Consider the following 19,524-nt stretch of genomic DNA (forward strand, 5'->3'; position numbering starts at 1 on the left):
ATCTTGCGGGCACTGCAGGATTTCAGTCCTTCATGATGTAGTGTGCTACCAATTGTTTTCTTGGTCCCAGCTGCCTTGAGATCATTGACAAGATTCTCCAGTGTAGTTCTGGGCTGATTCCTCATTGTCCCCATGATCATTGAAATTCGACGAGGTGAGATCTTGCATGGAGCCCCAAACAGAGGGAGATTTACAGTTATTTTGTCTTTCTTCTATCTGCAAATAATCGCACCAACTGTTGTCACCCTCTCACCAAGCTGCTTGACATTAGTCTTGTAGCCCATTCCAGCCTTATGTAGGTATACAATCTTGTCCCTGACATCCTTGGACAGCTCTTTGGTCTTGGCCATTGTGGCGAGATTGGAATCTGATTGATTGCTTCTGTGAACAGGTATCTTTTATACAGGTAACAAGCACAGATTAGGACCACTCCTTTTAAGAGAGAGCTCCTAATCTCAGCTCATTACCTGTATAGAAGACACCTGGAAGCCAGAAATCTTGCTGATTGATAGGGGATCAAATACTTATTTCACTCATTAAAATGCAAATCAATTTATCACTTTTTTAAATGTGTTTTTCTGGATAATTTTGTTGGTAGTCTGTCCCTTACTGTTAAAATAAACCTACCATAAAAATTATAGATTGATCAGTTCTTTGTCAGTGGGAAAATGTACAAAATCAGCAGGGGATCAAAAAATGTTCTCTCTCACTGTATATCAGAATACTGTATGCATACACAAATGATTTATTGTACTGTTTTCTTTTTTTGGGTTGAAAACATTGGTCAGCTCATATCTGCACTGTGTTTGAGCAACTGCGTAATCATTAACCAATGTTTTCAAATGAGATGTTATTAAATTTTATAACTACCAACACTGTCAACACTGATCTATGTCATCGCAGATTTTTAATCAGGTAAACCATCAGCCAAAGAAAAAATTGAAGAGGCCAGAGATCACCTCATTCTGGTTTAGGTCTAATCCTTTGAGCATAATGAAGAGCGAATTCACACTGTTGATTGAATCTACGTGGTAAATACTAGGGGGGGGGGGGGAGGGGATACACAAAAACTGGTGCGTATAGATTCTGCTGCAGCTGCGCATAATAACCAAATAGCTTCTAACTTCAACTTGTTCAGTTAAGCTTCGACAATAAAACATAGAAGCTGACTGGTTACTTTGCACAGCTGCACCAGATTCTGTGTGCATCAGTTTTTAGTAAATCTTCCCCATTTTGCATCTTTAGTTTTTCCAAATCAGATCTTAACACATTTTACAGCAATAATGATAAATACAAAGTTTTACAGGTGAGAGTTTTTACATCAAGCTTGGCAATGAAAGTAATATATTTTTATTTTGTTAAAAGAACAGAAGCAAAATATATGCACTACCAATTTTTAAATGTAATTTTACTTTGGTTGTAGTGATTTGCATCGTAATAAACTCTTACATTCTTCATTAAAAAAAACACCCATTATTTTAGTACAATTTTTATGCATGGTGCTGGTTGATGATGTGATGGTGAGCAATACTGCCTTTTAGTACTAGGCTTCTGGGTTTGAGCCCCATCTTGATTATAGCTGTATATTATAATGGGGGTGGCCCCAGTTTATGTTAGCATCTGCCTAAATTGGCCTAGCAATTATGTGTGTAGGTGGAATAGACTTTAAAAGTACATCCTAGTCAAAGCTGAAAATTAAATCTTGAGATGTGTAGGGAACATTTCCTAACATTGCTTTACTGCCCCCAGTCCTTTTGTTTGTATTATGGTGATCCTGGAACATACCTGCTGGTGATGAGGGAACCTGTATTAAGAAGTTTATATAAGAAGTCATCTCTGGTGGGCTTGGCTCCTAGCATACTGACACAGAGCACCTGAGCTAGCTCTCTAGGACAACGGCCTCTGATTGTTTGAATGCCAGTAGCTTTGTACAGTGGAAGAGATCAGGCATTAGAATTAGGCACCTCCCCACTTGCCTAGGTCCAGATTTCAACAGGAGGTGAAGATGGAATCTGCCTACCAGGTGAGAAGCTAAGACATTCAAAGCAGTATCCCAGGGCCTATCTTCAGGGCTGAAGCCCTTCCAATCAATCAGCTATTAGAGTTTATCACAGTTGGTTTTGAAGTCCAGGATTGGGCCTCATATTCCTGAGATGGGTTGTTAGAGGGAGTAGCTAAAAATAAAAATAAAATTGTCCAAAATGTGTGACTTGGGTAGAGAATTTTCTGGTGTGAAGGCAAACCAAGTCTGTAGTAAACTGGGTTGATTCATTCAGAGATGACACAAGCCCCAATGTAATGTAGGTCAGACTTCAAAGGGGACTTTGAGATGGATACTCTTTGTAGCTCACCAAACCCTGTCCCCAGGTAGAAGAATTAGTGCTTTTTGCCAATTCCAGTCAGCACATCTCTTGTGTCTGGCTGCAGATTGCTTGAGCTGATTCTGGACCTAAAACCAGATATTGGTTCATGTTCTTATGCATGGCATCTAGTGCCAGAATCTCAGGAGTACATGGCATGGGCAAGGGCTGTCGAGGGTGTTTGCCATAAACATAAAACTGTGATTTTTAGGAATTGACATTATTGTGATTATTACAATTGAACTCTTATTAAGATAGAAGGGCAACCCAGTTGTCCAGGCTCAAAGGAAATGTTCGAGACTGGTTATTTCTCTGCTTGTTGGATTGTGGATGGTAGTCCAAAGAGAACTATAAATCTGTCCAAGGAATTATAGAGGCCTATCCAGCAACATAATGTACACTGGATCCCGCAGTAAGGCACCAGGGATTGATTTACTAAAGGCAAATAGACTGTGCATTTCGGAAATGCAGTTGCACTAATTTCCCCAAGAGCTTAGTATATGTGGTGAAGCCCAGCTGATTTCCATCATACAATCAGGTGACAGCAAAAATGCTGTTTTTTTTCCCCTGCACTTGATTGGGTATTCTTTGCAATTCACTCTGGTGAAAATGAATGCAACTGCACTTGTAAAGTGCACTTGACTGTGCAAAGTGCACAGTCAACCTGCTGCTAAAGGCACTGTAGGAAGAGGTATGAAATATGGCATTTAGAAAATCTGTCTACTGCTACGACAGAGATTAGTGATAAAACCCATAGAGATATGGCACCAGGGTTCTTTCGAAATAGGGGACAGAAAAGGCAGACTTTTTAATACTCCTCTACATCCCTGTGAAAGCCCAGTCACCAATTAAGGCGGGAAACAAACAAGTAGGTTTTGTGGACACATGAGTGTCCAGAAACCTTGGAATTATGGGCCCAGCATAGTAGTTTATTTTTTGAGTACACAGGTATGAAAGTTCTACCCAGAAGGGCGAAGGACTCACAGTTTTAAGCCAGAACCAGGATGGGAGGAATGATAAACTCCAGGCTCAGAGGGAGATTCTGAGTCCTGCTAATAAAATGAAGGAGGCAGAGCATCTGCTCTTGAATTGGCTCTACTGTATTTGAAGGTAATAACGAAATCCAATTTGTAAAAGAATAAAAACCATTAGGCTTCTCTGCGATTTCAAGCAACATGTAGTTCTTATTGTCTGTAAAGACTGTAATCCATTGAGGTAACTTTTACAAGGTATCATCACTCTTTCAAGGCTATTTTAACCACTTCAGCTTCAGAAGGTTTCACCCCCTTCCTGACCAGGCCATTTTTTGCGAAACGGCACTGCGTTAATTTAACGGTCATGGGAAACTATACATAAATAAAATTGATGTCCTTTTTTTTCCCACAAATAGAGCTTTCTTTTGGTAATATTTGATCACCTCTGCATTTTTTTTAGTTTTTGTGCTATAAACAAAAAAAGGCCGACCATTTAAAAAAAAAAATAATTTTTTTTACTTTCTGCAATAAAACACAACCAATAATAAATGTCTTCAACAGTTTTGGCCAATTTTATTCTGCCTTTTATTTATTTATTTTTTTTATTGTTTTTACTAGTAATGGCAGCAATCAGCAATTTTTTGTCATATTGCAGCAGACATATCTGACACTAAGTGACACTTTTTGGGGACCAGTCACACCAATACAGTGATCAGTGCTAAAAAAAAAAAAATGTACTGTCAACTGTATACATGACATTGGAATCACAGGTCTCTCTCTTCCTGTCTGACAAAATGACGGTCTGCCTTGTTTACATAGGCAGACTGCCATTCTGTGTCTCCAATGAATGATCACGAGTGCCACGTGCCCCAGAGCCAATGTAAGAAATCACATACCGGTAAGTGACTTTGCACTTAAGGGCCGCCCTACCGCAGTATATGTACATGGGGCTGTCCTTAAGTGGTTAATGGTGAGAAGCTCACGATTTGAATATTGCTGGCCTTGCCTTTCCACATTCCCCAGCTATAATAAAATGTAGGCACTTCTTGTTCCTGCTATGGCTTGGGAAAGGAGTGAGCATACTCCAGATGCATAGCCACACTCTGCTGCCCTCCTATCGTGACATCATCCCTGCCTGGTGAGGCCAGTGCATTCCAGCGTGATCCCGGAACCAAGTATACTATCTGTCGGCGCAGGAGCCACACACACCATATGGGGCTCATTTTCAAAGAGACTGTATAATTATGAAGTGCTAGTTTTTCTATTTTATTATCTGAGCTGTCATCCTTGTCTTTCTTTTTACTTTTACAGAGATTGCTTCAACTCTTGGGCCACCTGCCATGAGTATTCTAGACTTTTGAGTTTGGGCTTTAGATATTTTATGCTGGACTCTTCCATATCATTGTAATAATATATTCCCTTGGTGGTGCCATTTTTTTTTTTTGCTTGTGCCATTTTTGTTTTTGTTATCCTCACTGGGTGACTGGAAAATCCCACAGAAGACGTATCAACTTTAATGGAGAAGGACTTGGAAATGTCCAGCCTTAAGAGAGCAAGACAGGAAAGGAAGGCTCGTGGTCTTGGGATTGGCATTCTGAGATAAGGCTGCAACTAATGTGACAAGTACAGAAATGTTGTTTATGAAATTCTGATAATTCATGAAGCCTAGAAAGTGCTCAGTAGTCATGAGACCAGTAGGCAAGGGCTAGATGGAGATCACAGTGATCTACTCAGGGTCTAAGAAAAGACCATCCTTGCATAACATGTAGCGCAAGGAAAGTACTTGTTGCCACCTGAAGAGGCTTTTTTTTCACTTTGGTATACAGCCCATTGTTACAAAGATGTTGAAGGACTGTGCAGACATGATGTCAGTCAATGGAAAGATTATTATGTCAAAGTAAATGACTACATAGACATAAAGGAGGTCACATAAGATCTTATGAACAAAATATTGGAAAACTGATGGGGCATAACAAAGACCAATGGGCATCACCATGTATTCAAAGTGTCTGATGTCGGTCAGTGAAAAAATCCAGGGGAAAGATTATTTTGTCAAGATAGATGACTACATGGACATAAAGAAGGCCAAGGAAGATTTTATGAACAAAATATTGGAAAATTGGTGGGGGAAAACAAAAGCCAATGGGTATCACTATCTATTCATAGTGTCTGTCCCTGGTGTGGAATGCAGTTTTCCACTCATTTCTCTTTTTTATCAAAATCAGATTGTAGGTACCACAACGGTTTGTGAAAATCTTCTCCCCTTGGAGAGGATCAAATAGTGCAGTAATTACCAGCAGTGGGTATTGGTTTTTAACCATGATAGCATTCGGCCCGCAATAATCCACGCATTGACAGAATTAAATGTCTTTTTTTTTCAACAAACAAGAACCCCACTCCAGCAGGCAATGAGGACTTACAGATGAACCCCTTTAAAAGATTTTCTGTAATGTACTTCAACATCACCTGGGTTTCAGGAAGACTAAACTTGACCTTTAGGGATGCTGGATCTCAGGATCAAGTAAATTCTGCAATCATAATGCCAAATGGGTGGAATATGGCCTGTCTTGCATTTACAAATATATATAAAAAGTCCACAAAATGGGCTGGCACAAGGGAAGTTTCCTATATGCTGAAGCCAGCAGCTTAAGCAGTTTGTGTGAATGCTGGCAAAATGATGCCTTTAAAACATCAAAGACAGATATTCTGCAAAATCCATGTTTACAATTGCAGGCAAACAAAATTTGGTTCTGTAAGATGAGCCTAAAAACAAGCAACAAAACTTAGTATTTGTGAAAGGAAGAAGCAGCACCACCAGTGATCGGCAAAACTATGTTAGTTTATATTTTTCTAGACTCCTCTATAAGGCCCCTTGCACACTGGTTGGTTTTACAGTGGCTTCTAGGGGCATCTGGCATTTATTTTCTTGCCTCTAAACGCCCCTATATGTTAGCCTATGTCTCCTTGCACACAGAATTCTAACAGCGTTTAGTGGGAGGAGCTTTTTGAGGCTTTTAGAGGCAGGAAAAAAAAACATTGCCAGTGCGTCCAGGAACAGCAGTTTGGGCAGAAAAAAAACACTTGATGCTACTAAAAGCCACTAAACGCGCCTAAACACGAGTGTTTGAGCATTAATTAATTCAAATGGGCAGAATAAATTAGAGCTTGATGCCTGTAAAAGCTTTAGACACTTTTACAAGCGTCAGGCATTTTTTCTGCAAAAACCCTGCTGGCTTCTAGGAGAGTTAAACACTGTCCTGTGTGCATGAGGAAAAAATGTATCTGGTGGACTACTTTTGAAATAGTATAAATCCTCAATTTAGAGTTTTAAGCCCCATACACACTATCAGATTTTCTGCTGAGTTTTTGCTTCAGATTTACCAAAACCATGTAATGCAAGGGCCTGACTGCATACAAATTGAAACTCCTAAGGTTTGACCTCATATTATATGGTTTTGGTAAATCTGAAGGAAAAACTCAGCAGAAAAACTGATAGTGTGTATGGGGCTTTACCTGTATCACAGACTAAAACGCTAAAGAGCCCTGTTAAAAATCCTTTACTTCTTATACCAAAACTTTTTTCAGTCCTGTCCAGTATTGTGTCTGCTTAAAAGAAAAAGACAAGGAAAAACAAAACTAAAACAAAAATTGTTGCAAATCAAAATTGGTGCATATCAAAAAAAAAAAAAATCGGAAAATCCCAACAATGATTTACATTATCTCTATTTTTCATCTAATAAATTCCTTTAAAAATGCCCATATGGAAAGACATTGCTTCTGGCCCATAACTTTTTGGACCAGAGAAGAAATGCACCCTGTACACCCAGTAGTGAAGGTATTCCAGATTGTTATATTATTCATAAGTTATAGCATAAAATGGGAAATTACAGTACTTTATCACTCCATTCTCCCTAATAAGGAGAGATAAATACAAATCTGAAAAAGTTCTAGCTCTTTAACACTCTCTAAAACTTAAAAGTTTTGCTTAGAGCTCAATGTAACAATAATAATAGCGAGAATAAGTGGAATTATTTTCTGCACACCCCTACTAGTAAAGACTTGACCTCTGTTAAGTTGTCGCTGCTTGCAGTATAATGTGTTCCCGCATCAATATTAACTAAAAAATATAAATTGCTGCGCAACACCTTTGTGTCTCAATGTTATTACCCCTTTTTGGCTATTGTGAGTGCTTAAATATTAAATTAAATAATAAGTAAATAACACTACTATAAATCAACATAAGTGCTCAAAACAAGCAATATCACTGTTGCATTCATCGAATAATGATACGGCCCCCAATTGCATTGATGAATGATGCTAACACTTATCAATATTTATAAAAAATTACATGAACATGTCCAGCACAGGATTAATGAAGTCTTTTTCATCATTTTGAAGAATGCACAATTGAAGAGACTTATGTGATGGACATACTTATGTGATTTGTATTATTTTTTGTATTATTTTTGTTATGAATGTAAATGGACGCACGTATCATTATTAGATTAACGCAACAGTGAGATTAGCTGTTGTGAGCATTTTTGTTGATTTATAGTAGTGTTATTTACTTACTTATTATTTGATTTATTATTGGAGCACTTACAATAGCCAAATATGGGTAATAACTTTGAGACAAAAAAAGTGTTGCGCAGCCATTTTTATTTTTTGTTTAATAACAATATTAATATATAGTCCAAACCTACTTTTGTAGCCATTTAACATATTTCTTTCCAACCCACCCTCTACTATATCCTTAAATTTTTCCTTATGGTCACGTACATGAGCGTCATACATAGATCATGTATCATACCTACATATCATGTGTCAGGCACACAATGAAAACCCAATCTTTGTAGATAATGTTACAGCACTAACAAAGCTTACCGGTATTAAAAACCATGGGGCAGCCCTGCTACCTGCCCGCTGAACAACGTATTTTTGCTAGATGTATTTGAAAGATAATATTGAATGTGCTTCTTTGACTGTTCAAAAATGATTTAAATCAAACTATTGATTGACCAGAACTGCCAATTCAACATAAGACCCAGGAGAAACACACAAAGCTGCACCCTGCTGGTGATCAGTTAGTTTGTTTATTTATTTTATTTATTCACCAAATACAATTGTAATGGTAGTAATGTACAATGAGTCATTCTCAGAATGGCACAGCATTGCCTTATTGGATTCAGAAAATGGTGTATTATTACTAAGTCTTAAGTCCATGCAAAGGTTTTAAGAAGCTTTAATAAATAAAATAAACAAAAAACAAGAGGAAAAAGAACAAAAGAAATTAAAAAAAAAGGTACAAAATTAAAAACACAACTATTACGTCCCTTAAAAGAGGCGGTTAACAGCTGTTATCTCACATTCAGAGACTGCAAGGATTCCTGAAACCATCCCTTGGTTGCAAATATCAGTAAAACATTCTTCAACCAAACAGTTTAGTTAGTTCTAAAAAGTTAACTTTCTATGGTCACCAGCAGTTCTAGACAGAGAATGGAGGTGCCGCCACCACCAGAATATGTGACATATGCATACTTTTATCAAGTGACAACACTGACTTGGCTGAGTATCTCCTTAAGTTCTAAAAGCACCAGTATAGAGGCTATCACACTGTAAATATCGCAGTGTGTAAAATCTTGGAGCAATTTTGTAACCATAATGTATTATCTTAACAACATTCAATTTGGGGTATCTGCAGCAGTCAAATGTATTATGATTTCCTTTGATAACGCACCAGAGCTGTATTGAAAGATTTATCAATAGGACATCATTGCTTTATCTGGCATAGGTAAGTATGGTTATAATTAGGTAAGCAGACAGCTAGCTGATCTAAAGAACCTACATTTTTAGTTCAGCAAATATGAAAAATATGGTAACAGATACGTGTTCCCAGTTAGGCATTGTCTCATTAAATTAACTTTTTTTAAAGAGGCAAATTTTTTGTACAGGTAACTGTTTTGCTGGTAAAATGCAATCAAGGTAAACAAAGTTATACATATAAAATAGTTATAAATAAGGTGCTAATGCAAATGGCCATATAGTCTTCAAAACACATTACTGCTGCAGATCCACTGTAAAAAAAAATGCCCTGTTCCACCAGTTTCTGGATATTCCTGAAGCAGCTTTAAGAAATGTAAAGATTTCAATTCTATCAACTACTAGGTGATGTCAAGATCAAAGTTCACAGAATGTTCCTAAAACATGGTGGAAAGCAGTGTTCAGCCCAACAACACTCAATGCAGTAGGCTCTGCCTATAAACTAACCCCGCCTGGAAGAAGAGTGGTGTAATAGACCTACAGAGGTGCCAGTTCAGACATTAGTCAATAAAACAGGAGATATAGAGATTCAAACAAGGGTATATTATATATAAATGAAATATCTTGCGCAAGGTAGAAATATGTGCAAACATTCCATATCTCTGGCTTCACATTCTGAATGTAAAACTGAAAATTGCTACATGTGCAGAATGCAAATATTTACAGAAGGGACTACGAATGTAAACTTTTTATTATACATGAAATGTGCGCATATTTCTACATGTGCACTAAAGTAAAGCTAGCACATATATAATATATATTTATATATCTATATATAACAATTTTAGCTGGATATAAAGCATTTTTTGTATTTAAACATGTACTGTATAATACATTAGTTAGGGAGAAAGAGCTGACATGGAACAGGCATCTTGTAGCAAGCAGCGTATTGATGTGAATCTTGTCAGCACATACTGATTGTACGCATTTCACTGTCACCTGGGTCAGTTTTCACACATTCGTGGTGGTGGCAGCAGTATGTTACATAAACACCTGATAAGGGCACCCCCCAGTGACTGCCCTATACTGCCATCCAGCCGGCTGACAATAATTCTGCATCCAGAAGGTGGCTGTGTCTCTGATGTGACATTGCACAGTCACCAGCATATATCAGAATTCAGATTATTAACAAAGAGTTGTTTATAAAAATACAAATGTAAAGGGTTCCTCTTAAAAAGGAGCGTGCTTAGGAGGGGGTCCAGGATGAATTCGGAAGCTCATGCAAGAGATGGAGCAAATAAAGTCTTAGTCTTGCTTGGGTTTGGACAGCGAAAGGACAGCCTGTGCCTGCTCTGCGCCCTCCAGCTGCTCTGCTTCCGACCTGCTGGTATCTTGATCATGGGGGGGAGGGGGGGGGGGCAAAATGGGGAAGAATGGATGGTTGTCCAGTCTATTATTGTTCTGATGCTGGTTTATTGATGAACTGGAGGGGATATGGTATTAATAATCACAATTCAACCTATATATACCTATATATACATGACATACATGAATATATATATATAGATATATAAACACAGCTGCGCAGGTGGGTTCCCTGTGGGTCCACAAATACACACACAGCTAAAGATTATTACTTCACTAAAGACACATATTGTCAGAATAAAGTGCATTTCTAACAACCTACAGCCCCTGGGGTGTACACTGTGAGGCAGGAGGAGGAGGCAGCACCTGGCAAGGATTGGAGTTGATAGGAACAAACTCCATGGTGCTCCAGTCAACAAGCACCTTCTTGGCACACAGGCAGGTACTAAGGACAACAGCAGCCAGTGCACTGTATGGTTGGCTTTAACATGAGTTGAGACTCATCACTGCCCCCAGAGCCCAGGGTGAGGGACAGTGACAAGGGAAATAGGAAGGTGCTGAAATGGATATCTCCACATTGGAGGTCATTGGCGAGGACTGAGTGGAGTGGGGAGCCAGATGGCACCATCAGGAGACCTGCAGAGGGTCTGGATCAAGGTGGAGGGTGGAGATTTGCCAGCAGCCTCAAAGCCTTTCCTTCTTCTCCATGTCCACAAACATGCACAGCCAAAAGTGCTTACAAATCAGGGAGGAGAGTGAGCGCTGGAGAGCAACCACTTCCACACCTTATACTCCGGAGGGAGACTTGTCCGACACCCCCTTCAGCACCTCGTCTATTCTGTCATCTTCAATAACAACTGAGGAGAGGGAGAGACATTGGGTTGGGGATCAGAAGACTAGAGCACCAAGAGAGGTGACAGTAGGAGGGAAGGAGGGACAACAAAATAACAGGAGACCAAAGTGAGAAATGAGATGCAAGGAGTTGCAAGATATGGAGGAGGTGAGGCCTAGGAAAGCAAGCAAAACAACATGTGCATTCACTCCCACACTGCAGCTGGCCGTAGTCTAGCGATGCACACACACATATGAACACAATGATGCATACACGTGTAAACAGACATATCTTCCTAACTACATCCACAAAGAACACGATATATGAATACTGGAGCAAAGAAACACAAAGCCACTGTAGCAGAGAAATCACTGTTCTTCCTTTTTTAATGGTAGGTTGGAACAACCTGATTACTTCCTATGGAAAATAGTTCTAGTTGTTTCTTGTTTCATAAATCTGGCCTTAAATGTATATTTAAAATTATATTTAAAATGTTCATATTTAGGATTTACAAACTGACAATTAGGTATAACGCTTTGAAAAGGATATATGTAACATGTTTAGTATGTCTTTTAAAGCATTTTAGACAGTAAGAGTAGGCCTAAAAAATAACATGGCTAGGGTGAAAAGACACATGGTCACCAAGATCACCAATAAACTATTTGATGAAAGCAGTATCAAACCCAAAAACAAAGATGTAATATAATGCAGCTTACCAGTTCTTGGATGTGGTGGCTGCATTCTTTTTTTTCTTTCCCTATATTTTCACATGGTGATCCAGACAGTAACACACTTAAAAGTTGATTTACTAAAACTATAGCATGCAGAATCTGGTGCACCTGTGCATAGTAACCAATCAGCCTCCAACTTCAGCTTCTTCAATTACGCTTTGATAATAAAACCTAGAAGCTGATTAGTTACTATGCACAGCTGCACCAGATTCTGTGTGCACCAGTTTAAGTAAATCGTCCCCTTTTTGTCTTAAGGCTAATACACATGGGCAGTCAGGGGGGAGGACAGTGAAAACAAGCAGTTGAGCAGCAGGTTTTACCACCCCCAACCACCCAATAAATATACCAATGTAGCCACTTAGGGCTGTACCTATTCTGCAGTCATGATGTTTGCAGTTGTGGCATGTTGCACTTTGCAGGTCGTACCGCCACCAAATGTGGCCCATGCAAGGGAATGGGGTTGTGCAGCAACTGTGTGCAATGCATATGGGTGTGGTATAGTTTTGCAGAGTTTTGAGGGTAAATAGGAAGCAACATATTGCCTCTTTAATGCCTGACAAATGCTATGTTAGCTGCACATGTGAACAAGTATCTCCATGAATGAAGGAGCAATGGAGCCATGGCATATGTACACCTTGCTGCCCTGGCAGCTTAAGAGGGAACGGTTGGGGTCCTTAGGGTGTGTCTACTCTGGATGTAGGAGAAATGGAGACACCCTAGGAAAGCAACATTGTCAGTCTGGGTAAAAAGGTAGTGTTATGCCCTGTACACACGACCGGTTTTCCCATCGGAATAAACTCTGAAGGTTTTTCCGACAGATTTCTGATGGAATTCAGCTGAAACTGTCTTGCGTACACACGATCACACCAACTTCCAAATGTCAAGAACGCGGTGATGTACAACACGTACGATGGGACTAGAAAAAGGAAGTTCAATAGCCAGTAGCTAATAGCTTCCATCTCGTACTTGCTTCAGAGCATGCGTCGTTTTTGGACCGTCGGAACAGCATACAGACGAGCGGTTTTCTTGATAGGAATTATTTAGAACATGTTCTATTTCTAGATCAGTCAGAATTTTCAGGAAAAAAAAGTCAGATGAGGCATACACACGATCGGAATATACAATGAAAAGTGTCCGTCTGACTTCTTCTGTCGGACATTCCGCACGTGTCTACGCGGCATTAGATGCACTAGCAGATTTAAATGGACTTGATTAACACATTTCAGCCAAATTCCAGCTAACACTTTTTAAGCAGTTACAGCAACAGTTTTTTCCTTTTTAGATAAAGGTTTTACTTATATGAATAGAAGCTAACTATTGTAAGCACCCCTGTCAGTGCTAAATTGTTTGTCTCAACCTTCTAACTGCCACTTTAAAGTGGTTGTAAACCCTAAAAAAAAATTCCATAAAAAAAAAATAACCTGCAAGACAAAGGCACAATGAGCTAGTATGCATAGCATACTAGCTCATTATGAATTACTTACCTGAGATTGAAGCCCCCGCAGCGGTCCTCATTCAACGCTCCGGCGGCCGACATCACTCCCAGGGGTTACTTCCGGGTATATCGGCTCCGGCGCTGTGAATTGGCCAGAACTGCGATGATGTCACTCCCGCACATGCGCGTGAGAGCCACTGGTAACGGCACAGTCATTGCTTCGGTTTGCTTAACTGCGCATGTGCCGATGATGTCGGAACATGCAAATACAGGTATATCTCCTAAACCGTGCAGGTTTAGGAGATATCCAGTGTAGCTACAGGTAAATCTAATTATAGGCTTGCCTGTAGTAAAAAGTGGTTGTAAAGAGTTTACAACCACTTTAACTGGTCACCTTGTTCTGTTAAATGAAGTTGAAAAATACTGGCTGGGTGAAACTAGGTGAAAATAAAAGATAAAAAAGCCCAGAAAAGAAAATTACTGCAGCCACCACATCTAAGAATTAGTAATCTGCGATATATTACATTTTTGTTTTGGGTTTAACACCACTTTAAACCTACCATAAGATGTTTTGAGCTGGGGGAAAAATAATTGTACACAAATATTGTTAAAAATGGATATAGCTGGATTAAATGTGGTACATTGTTATCGTTTACCATAAAATAATGTCGGTGCTGAAACCTTCCACTCACTTTAATGCTCATGCTCTGGGAAAAGGCAGAAATTTCACTAGAGCATTTCAACTTTTTTTTTGCTTCAGTTCCCTTTTATATATTGTGTATTTGTACAAAAAAAAAAAACAGATCTTAATTTTAATTTAGCTATTAAACCTTTTATTCAAAATCTAGCCTTAAGTAAATGGTCAACAAAACGCCACAAAATTTGCAAAGCCTCGCCACTGCTTTAAAAAAAAAACAAAAAACTGTAGCTTCACATGGTATTTTTAACAAATGTTACTGCTGTTTTTCTTAATTCTAATCACCTAAATAAATGTCCCAGATTTGTTATAATTAAGGGCAAATGAAGCAGTATTACCACCTAATCCATACACTAAATTTATGATAAAAAAATGTTTCCCCAACGTTTTTTTAATCTTTGTTCTATTAAACTGCACAAAAGATAAGAAAAAAGCTTTACTAAATTGCATTTGACAAAAAAAAAAAAAACATCTCCCAAGCTCTGTCAGCCCAAATAAACAGATCAATACAAGCGTTGACTCACACAGGATTTGGATAGAACATTACGCACATGTATGCTGCAGCAGTCATTTCAGCACCTTGGACAGCAGCGTGTCCAGCAGCCAAGACGTAACACAGTCTCAACATGTGAATATACCTGTATGCATCAGGCTTTAGTGCTGGGACTTAGAAAAGAATAGGTTGCTCTAGTCTAGTATGTAGCTGACAGCAGAATGTTGTAATAGCTATGGTCACAAGTCACACCATTCATAGTGCCTGATACTGATCAACCCTGTGTGACCTGCCAGAAATCATGCAGTCTGAGGATCTGGACTGAGAGACGCTGTAACAATTCTATGACGTCATGATGATTCAGAGATGGTGATTTTTAACTAAGAAATATAATTAAATAAAACGGATCTGTCACTGAAAGATCTTTACAAATATGTATAGTATATGCATAAACTAAAGTGCGTGCTCTAAATCCTGTATCTGCTAGTAATTTTATAATCTATTCATTTTAGAAGGCTTCCACATATAGAGGTTTGCAGTTTATGGAAATTTTTCTGAAGATAAATGGAAATCTACCTCCAGGTGGAAGCAATGGGTGGCCCCAGACATGTCCTGTATACTTTGGGTAAATTTCCCTAACAATACGTCTGCTTACCTATCATTTATCTTATTATTTTGGAATAATCTTATTGCATGTACCCGGCTAGCCTGTTCCAATGCCCTGTGTTGCTATGTTTCCCTCCGATGAATGCAGTTTGCACCTACAGACCCATAAACTTGTATGGAGTCTACAGATACTAGCTAGGCACACATACTGAATTAGGGACACTTTTCTCCTTTACACGTGTAAATGTGTGGAATTACCTCTCTAGCAGGCAGGTTGCACCTAAATATAGATTTCTTTTGTAAATATATCTAATCTGTCCAGAGAAAAGTAGCAGAGCTTCTTTAATGAAGTCACACACTCTACATAATGAAATCACTTACACCCACAGACACAAGTGGACAGACCAGCTTGCTTCATGCAGCCAGGAAGATGGACAGAATAATAACCACACATACAACTTTAAAATATGCAATGCTTCATTCTGGGGGATGGGAGGGTTTAAAAAAACAGGAAAGAGCAGGAACACCAAAAAATGAATTAAAAAACATATTGGGGAGAGAAGTGGAGGGAGATCCAATGGGTGGTTTATGGAGGAATGGGCATTGAGGGGAGTAGACAGGGGGATTGACATGGGGGCATAGTTGTTGGATGGGTGGCAGGAGGAAGCATCGATGAATCATTGAACATAAGAAGGGTGATTGAAGAACTGAAAGAATGGACAATGAGAAGAGTAGCAATAAGGATGGGGATTGACAGGGAAAGATGAGGTATGGAAGATTGTGGGGAGCATAGATGGCAGATGGAAAACTACAGGCATTATTGGAGGATGGTAAATTGTGGGGTTTATAGAAAAATGAAAGGAGATTGAAAGAAGTACTGTATATATATATATATATATATATATATATATATATATATATATATATATATATATATATATATATATATATATATATAGTGATGGGAGGCAGGAGGGACTGATGGAGGACGGTAGGTTTTAGGGTTCTATATGTAACAGAATATGAGAAATTATAGATAAAGCAGAGACACTTGAGTGGAACATATATATAGGATGTGAAGTTGGAGGTCCAGACAGAAAAAGGAAGGTTGTGATATAATAGATGGAAAATAACATTTTGATGGGAGCATACTTACAGGATGGAAGACTAAGGTGATTGATGGAGGATGGAAGATTATGGGATCACAGAACATGGAATAATCAGGGGAGCATATACAAAAGATGGTTAATTCTCGATTAAAGAAGGAAGAGGGAATATTGGGGGAAACACACATAGATGATCACAGGCTGGAGGGACCGGTGGAAGATGGTAGATTATTGGTATCATAGATGGACAAATATTGAGGGAAGCCTATGTAGAGGATGGACGACTTGGGCAGGGGGGGTGTATGAATAAAGGATAGTAGATTGTGGAGATCATAGTTGGTTTGATGGGAGCATACATAGACAATGGGAGACTGGAGGGAATGATGGAGAATATAGATTATGGATATCATAATTGGAAGAGAGAGGGTTCAGGGAAGCATATATATAGAGAAAGAGACATAGATTGTGGGGATTATAGATGGAAAACAAAGGTTTAAGGGGAGCATTTATAGTGGATGGAAGATTTATGAAGGATGGCAGGCTGTGGGGGTCACATATGGAAGAAAATGGATTAGAAGGTGCATGTATTGAGCATAGGAGGCTGATAGATAATGGATAAAGTGTGGGGATCATAGATGAACGAGAGCATATTGAAGGGGGCATTTATAGAGGATGGGAGACTGATACAGGATGGTAGATTATAGGGATCATAAAAGGAAGATAAAGGATTGAAAGGAGCATAAATAGAATATGCAGGACTAATTGAGGATGGTGGATTGTGGGGATCATAGATGGAAAAGAATGGAATAAAGGGAGCATATGCGGAGAATGGAAGACTGATGAAGGATGGTAGCTTGTGGGGATCATAGAAGGACAAAAGAGCATTAAAGGGAGCATATATTGAGAATTAAACACTGAGGATGGTAGATTGTGGGGGTCATAGAAGGAAGAGAGATCATTAAAGGAAGCATATAATGCGAATGGGAGACTGATTGCGGGTTGAAGATTGTGGGGATAGTGGATGGCAGAGAGAATATTGAATGGTGCATAGATAGAGGATGATAGACTGATGGAGATTGGCAGATGTGAAATTATAGATGGAAGAGAGACTATTGAAAGGAACATCCATGAAAGATGGATATGTAGATGAAGCCATGAGAGATGCCAGATTCTGGGGAACACAGATTGCTGATGGGGATCCTTGATGGAGAATGGAATACTGAGCTGAGCAGGGGGTGAAGAAGGTTGAGATAGACCACACCAGGGAAGTGAGAGATGAGCGATGTATGAAAGGCTGGAATGAAGGGAAGTGTTGGGATGTACGTACAGGTTTACATCTAGTGGAGTAGATGTATGGGACTGATAGAGCCCTGAACACCTCATCTGCTTACCTCTCTTTGCTCTTCCGATCTGTCCCAATTTTGGGGGTCTTTTCTGCTGGTTGCCCCCATAAAAGGCGCTGGTGTCCTGAAGACGGCAGCTGAAGGAGATCTGCCCCACCTCGGTGTCTGAGCCATAGTGCCCCATCTTATCCTCACTGTAGGGGAGAATCTCAGACATGTTGACAGCACCAGCTCCCAAGTCTTGCAGCACGGAGATGTGGATGTAGAAGGTCTCAGTTGGGGGATCCTGGTGTAGACAGCTGCCTGGGATCCTGGAGAAGATGTTCAGATGGATAATAGAGATGGAAAATGGAGAGACAGGTCTGGGTTCGGTGAGATCGGCGTTAGCTGCGCTTCCCCAGCTCCTTCTGTAGACGTCTGAGGAGACTCTAAGAGATTCTACATCATAAAGGGAAGCAATGTCCAGGTGACGTCATGGGAGGGGGGTGTGTGACATCAGGAAGCGAGTGCGGAATAACAATGACACTGCAGCAAACAAGGAATCAACTTCACAGAAACAAACCCCAGAGAAGAGGACCGGGCGGGCGGAATCCTGGGGAGGAGTATATCCTAGGCTGGGGTCCGGGGACTTCCTACCTCGCTGGGCTCTGATGGACGGGCACCGAGTCTATTTGCATACATCGTCATAGAACACATGATCCGGACCTCGTATTTACATCGTTCATTTTTATTTCATTTCCATTTTATTACCTAGGTGCAGGCTGGATGCGGGTCACCTCTATCCGCTGACAATGACATGTCTAGTGCAGTGTATGGGCACACTGCAGGCCAACATAGCATTCATTATTATACTATAGATTTATATGATATGAGCACAGGAACATGCTGGAACCCTTATCAGTTATTAGCCAATCAGGAATCGTCTTTCCCAGTTTGTCTGCTGTAAATTAATTAAAGGTGACACTTGATTGGACGCAAGCCCTACCCCTCTCTAGAAATCCCTAGGGCAACCTTTCTCGACCTTTTATCCCCAGAGGAGCCCTTGAAACAATTTCCAGGTATAGGGAAACCCCTGTCTGCTTGTCTTAAAATGAAACAAAGTTGCACTTTTCATCCACATTCATACAGTACTGATTATAAGCCTGGACTTTGTAGCATTCTGCTATGGAGTCAGAGATCTAAGTACAGTCGATGTTAACCACTTCAGCTCCGGAAGATTTTACCCTCTTCATGACCAGGCCATTTCTTGCTGTTCGGCACTGCGTTATTTTTTAACTGGCAATTGTGCGGTCATGCAACGCTGAACCCAAACTAAATCTATAGAATTTTTTTCATACAAATAGTGTTTTCTTTTGGTGGTATGTGATCACCACTGTGTTTTTTTTTTAATTATATAAACAAATAAAAACCATCATTTTTTTAAAATAAAACAATATTTTTTTACTTTCTGCTATAAAACATTTCCAAAACAATGTCTTCTTAAATTTTGGCCAAAATATATTATGCTACATGTTTTTGATAAAAAAAATTCTCAATATGTGCATATTGATTGGTTTTCATGAAAGTTATAGCGTATACACACTATGGTATATATATATATATATACACACACTGTAATTTTTAATTATTTTTCTATACTACTAATGGTGGCGATCAGCGACTTATAATGAGACTGTGATAATACAGCGAGCAACCTGACACTTAACTGAGGCTTTGGGGGAACTGAGTGCCACTGACATCAACCAATGACATTAATACAGTAATCCATGCTAATAATATACACGGGCACTATCCTAATGACACTGGCTGGGAAGGGGTTAAC

At 39.4% G+C, this 19,524-nt stretch overlaps 1 protein-coding gene across 1 annotated transcript; it reads right to left on the minus strand.

Annotated features, from left to right (window-relative positions):
* Positions 1–8,408: 8,408 nt before the first annotated feature.
* CAMK2N2 (calcium/calmodulin dependent protein kinase II inhibitor 2) lies at positions 8,409–18,341 on the minus strand. The gene is made up of 2 exons (XM_077487729.1): positions 17,751–18,341; positions 8,409–11,316 (listed from the first exon to the last, which is right to left on the minus strand). The coding sequence occupies exons 1-2, from the start codon at positions 17,917–17,919 to the stop codon at positions 11,246–11,248; spliced, it is 240 nt and encodes a 79-aa protein (XP_077343855.1). The 5' UTR covers positions 17,920–18,341; the 3' UTR covers positions 8,409–11,245.
* Between the last annotated feature and the right edge of the window lie 1,183 nt (positions 18,342–19,524).

The sequence above is a fragment of the Lithobates pipiens genome, unplaced genomic scaffold (genome assembly GCF_037356315.1).
Source record: "Lithobates pipiens isolate NorthernLeopardFrog02 unplaced genomic scaffold, aLitPip1_a1.2 Scaffold_18, whole genome shotgun sequence".
NCBI classification, from domain to species: domain Eukaryota; kingdom Metazoa; phylum Chordata; class Amphibia; order Anura; family Ranidae; genus Lithobates; species Lithobates pipiens.